The following is a 4,510-nucleotide window of genomic DNA, read 5'->3' as shown; positions in this document are numbered from 1 at the left end:
TATAATCTACATTACTAACTTTTTTATAAGAAAAAAAGGGACAGTAATTTCAATATTTTTTCTATGAATTTTATTTACTCAAATTTCCTTGTTTCCCAACCTACAACAAACATAAACTTTCAGAACCCATCTTAATGGGACCTCAAGGATTTACAATTGCAACAAAAATTGACACTTTAACTCTTTTGATTCATTGAAGACATCAAACTATAATAAGACCCCACTTTTACCATACATCATCTTATGTAGTTATGTTGCATTGTAATTGTTACTACACATGTTTTGGGTCCTTAGACCACATGGATCTAAGCAGCTTTAGCAGCATCCTGGCCCTTGTCTTGGCCCTCCCACTACACTGACTTTGCAGCAACAACAACAATTGTGTCAAAATTCCAGCACATATTGCTTCTTCTCTTACCTCCAATGATTCACAACACAATATCATCAAACAATTTACTGCACTTTCACTACCTTCATCATCTCCTGATACTCTAAACACCATCTTAATTAGTGCCTTAACTCCATTTGGTACCTCTTTAACCAAAAATGCTTCTTTCCCACTTTCCAACTTTAATACTAACTCTAATGCTCTTGTTGCTTTTGGTCCCAACTCCATATTGTCTTTCTTCCTCTCTACTTCCATAATGTATGTCACTAATGTATGAACCAACCCTTGTTTCACCAGATTTTCGCCTCGCCGCGCTTCCTGTGATGATGATAATAAGCTTAAGATGGCCTTAATCCCTGCCTCTGAGAGCTCTGAATGTTGTTTATGATCATCAATATAACCAATTAGAATTTGGAGCATTGTATTGTCATTTCCAATTTTGGTAGCTAACTCTTTTGTTGCCAAGGATGATTGAAGGGAAACTACCTCTATTATGTTGCACAAACTTATCTTGACCATATAACTTCCTTGTTGGATTAAAACTTTGAAATTTTCAAACTTGGCTTCTTCCATTAACATATTCAAGTCTCCCAAGTAAGAAAATGACATCATTTTTAGGGCACAATCAAGTAATTTCTCCACTAATCCCATCATTTCTTGGCTGATTATTTTTTCTCCAAAAATCAACCCCAAAATCAATGAGAAGAAACCCATCTGAATTAAACCCTCATTCTTCAATGCAAAATCCTCTGACAAGAAATTAACTTGCTCTAAAACCTGTAATTTCTGCTCCAAAGTTGTTTCCTGAGATTCAAGAACATGCTTTAATGAAGAAAAAAATACAACTTTAGAAGAACCCACTTTGCAAAAATCATCTTTTTCATCATGAAATTGATGGGTATTACAATTGAGAACCCATTGATCAATCAAATGCCTCAAAGTATGATTAGGAACCATTGAAACATCATGAAGTTTGAGCATTGTAACTGGGCATGTGAAATTACCAGCAGTAAGCCATTTCTCAATAGATGGCCTATCATAAGTTTGTCCTGTGCAAAGAGTCACAGGATCACTGAACAAATCTAGACTAATTGGGCATGTGAAGAAATCAGGGATTGACATTCCAATTTCTCTCATCATGGAATCAAAAAGAATGGATTTTTTTTCTTTTTTTTGGTGAAGAATGAGGAATCTACAAAAGAAAGGGTATTTATTTATGTTAGCAAGAACAAAAAAAAAAGTGCTTTTTATATTTATTATAAAAAAATTTAAGGGTGAGTTATAGTACTAGATTATGAGTACTATATAATGCAAAGGTATATATTTTGTGAATGGAGGAAGTAATTAGGGAAAAGTAAGGTAAGAAGATTTTTTGTGTTTTTGTTTTGGTAGATGAAGATGATAAAAAATGGTGGTAGGAGAGAAAAAAGAGAGAAAATTTTCATATAAAAAGAGGGAGACAATACACATGAGACATGGGAAGGAAAATAAGGAAAAGTGAAAAACAAAAAAAAAAAGTAAGAAAAAAAAAATTAAATTTAAATTCAAAAGATAGAAGAAAACATATAAACCAAACATGAAAGTTTTGGAGGTAATGAAATGATAGATAGATAAATAGTGGGATAGTCAGAGTATGCAATATGGAGTAGTGTTATATTAGACTAATTGAAAAGTTAGGTCCCCACATTTCCCTCTATATCTTCTTGCATTCATCACTAAAGATTAAGAGAGGAAAAGTAATGAAAAATATTTAGTGAGTTAGAGAGTGATGTGTGAGGCAAAAGACCCACCTAAAGGTAATTAGTAATTGATGTTGTCTTTGAAACTTTGAATCAACCAAACATATCACTACTATACATCTAGAATATATATTGATTAAGGTAGACAAATAACAAATTAGGGTTGGTTTGAGTCTATAACTGATAAGAGTTAAACCTAATATAACGACATGACATGAATCGGAGATAAAATAAGTGGGTTGGATTCATATAAAGGTTAGCACTGGTTTGTCGTACTTGGTATAAAAATTGTCAGCTAGAAACGACGATTTGATTTTTTTTGCTTTGAGGCAAGCCAAAAATGATTTTTCAGTCTATTTTTTTGACCCGGTCTGATTTTATCCCGAAATAGTGGGGTTTGGGCACAAAATTTTGGCCCGACCCGACCATTGGGCAATTTTTTAGGCGCAACGCGAACTGGCCCGAACTCGCCCCGGCCCATGAACACTTCTACAATATGCATTTTTAATTTTTGAACCTAGAGAGCAAACTTATATGACATCATAAATTGAAGATTGGATTTTCTTGGTGAGCATTGGACTCTTAGTACTGAGTGGAGTGATGAAAATGAGGGAATGACAGGTGTGGGGAGAGCAAGAAGGTAATGATTTAATTGGGGTCATGGAACTCATGAGAATTGCAATAAAAGGGGAATAATTGACCCAACCAATTTGGGATCCAAATCAACATAGCACAATTAATGGAGCAAACAAGACTGATGGATTTAACTTTCAGTTGATTAGGCTCAATGATTTTCAAAATTACAGTAGCTACCATATAGGATACTTAATAAGGACAAATTCCTTTTTTTTTTTTTAAGATAGCTAACGAGGAGAAATTCATAATCTTAGGAAGGAACAAAGAACGTTTATATTAAAGGTAATATTGTAAACAAGGACATTTAAAGAAAAAAGAAATGGAAAGAAAGCTAAATTAAAAGTTTAACTTAATGATGTTGTGTAACAAATGATAAGTATATACTCCCTCCGTCTCAAAATATAATTCTCATTTCCCTTTTTTCATGGTAATTTATGCAAGTAGAATATAAGAGGGATAATAAAAAAAATTTATTTATTTAAATAAATATTGTATGGGAAAAGATGATTTTAGGAGAGAGAGTGGAGAATAATTGCTGAAAGAGCATTAATTGTAACATTTTAGTTGAATAAATAAAGGAAAAAAAAACAAAATTCAAGAAGCAAGTAAATGACGGGACACGGTTTTTCTAGACAAATTACGAAAAAATGTGGAACTAAATATGAAAATGGGAACTATATTTTGGGACACCCAAAATGAAAATGGAAACTATATTTTGAGACGGAAGGAGTATGATATATGACAAATTTACATAACAAACGACAAATATTGTGTAAGAAACTGTTAATATTGTAAAAGTAATTGATATATATTTGTTCTTATATATGAATAGGGTTTGTTCTTTAAAAAAGACAACTTAAAACATTTAGGTTAGCTTGGGGGAAAAAGATATCATGGTTAGCAGCTGCACTAATTTTTTTTAAGGCTAATAACATTATTAACTAAGATTTAGGAGTATATAATATAAATCTGATGCTATAAGCTAGAATATTAGAAAATCTTGCCACCCCATGCCTATATATACTATTCCAAAAATTTAGAATTCTATGATGGTCCTACTAACCTATTTGTTTTCTTTAACTTTTGTTAGGCCTTGAGGTTGAAGAAAAAGTTAAACGAGTTGAATTCTAAAGAAAAGGGGAATATTTATTTAGTTTTTCAATTAATTAATATGGCTTTTTCGAGTATTATTTCCTCTTTAAATAGGTTAACATAAAGGTGAAACTCACAAATAAGTTTGTCCCATATTAAAGAAAGAGAAAGATGATGACTAACATATACTTCCTCCGTTTCTTAATAAGTGCAACATAGAGAAAGTGGGGGAATACCAAGGAATGTAGAGAGAGAAAGTTGGAACCACAATAAAGTAGAGTAATTCAAGAGATGAAAAACAAAGTTGTGGTCCCCTCTTGCTTTTTGGTGGCATATTTGTAATAATATTGAACTTTTTTTTACCATTTTGAGCTTGGTTGCACTTATTGTGACTATTCCAAATAAGGGAAATGTTGCACTTATTAAGAAACGGAGGTAGTACTAAGTTTAATGGGATTGTGTGTGTGCACTCTTCCTTTCGGATAATAAAGGAGAGAGTATCGATTTGTGCAAATAATAATAAGTAAAACCTCATTTCACTCTTAGGCTCCGTTTGGTAGAGCGTAAAATGTTTTTTTTCTTCTGAAAAACAGTTTTCCTCTATTTTCAGTTTTACATTGTTTGGTTGGCAAAAGAGTGTAAAACCATTTTCCCT

General features: G+C 32.3%; 1 protein-coding gene across 1 annotated transcript; it reads right to left on the bottom strand.

Moving 5' to 3' along the window:
• Positions 1-271: 271 nt before the first annotated feature.
• On the bottom strand, positions 272-1,525 carry LOC104895410 (U-box domain-containing protein 26). The gene has a single exon (XM_010681909.4). It carries the CDS (start codon positions 1,523-1,525, stop codon positions 272-274), a length of 1,254 nt encoding a protein of 417 aa, XP_010680211.4.
• Between the last annotated feature and the right edge of the window lie 2,985 nt (positions 1,526-4,510).

This window comes from Beta vulgaris, chromosome 6 (assembly GCF_026745355.1).
Source record: "Beta vulgaris subsp. vulgaris cultivar EL10 chromosome 6, EL10.2, whole genome shotgun sequence".
In the NCBI taxonomy this organism is placed as follows: domain Eukaryota; kingdom Viridiplantae; phylum Streptophyta; class Magnoliopsida; order Caryophyllales; family Amaranthaceae; genus Beta; species Beta vulgaris.
The sequence above is the reverse complement of the archived record's forward strand: the minus strand, read 5'-3'. Positions and strand labels throughout refer to the sequence as shown.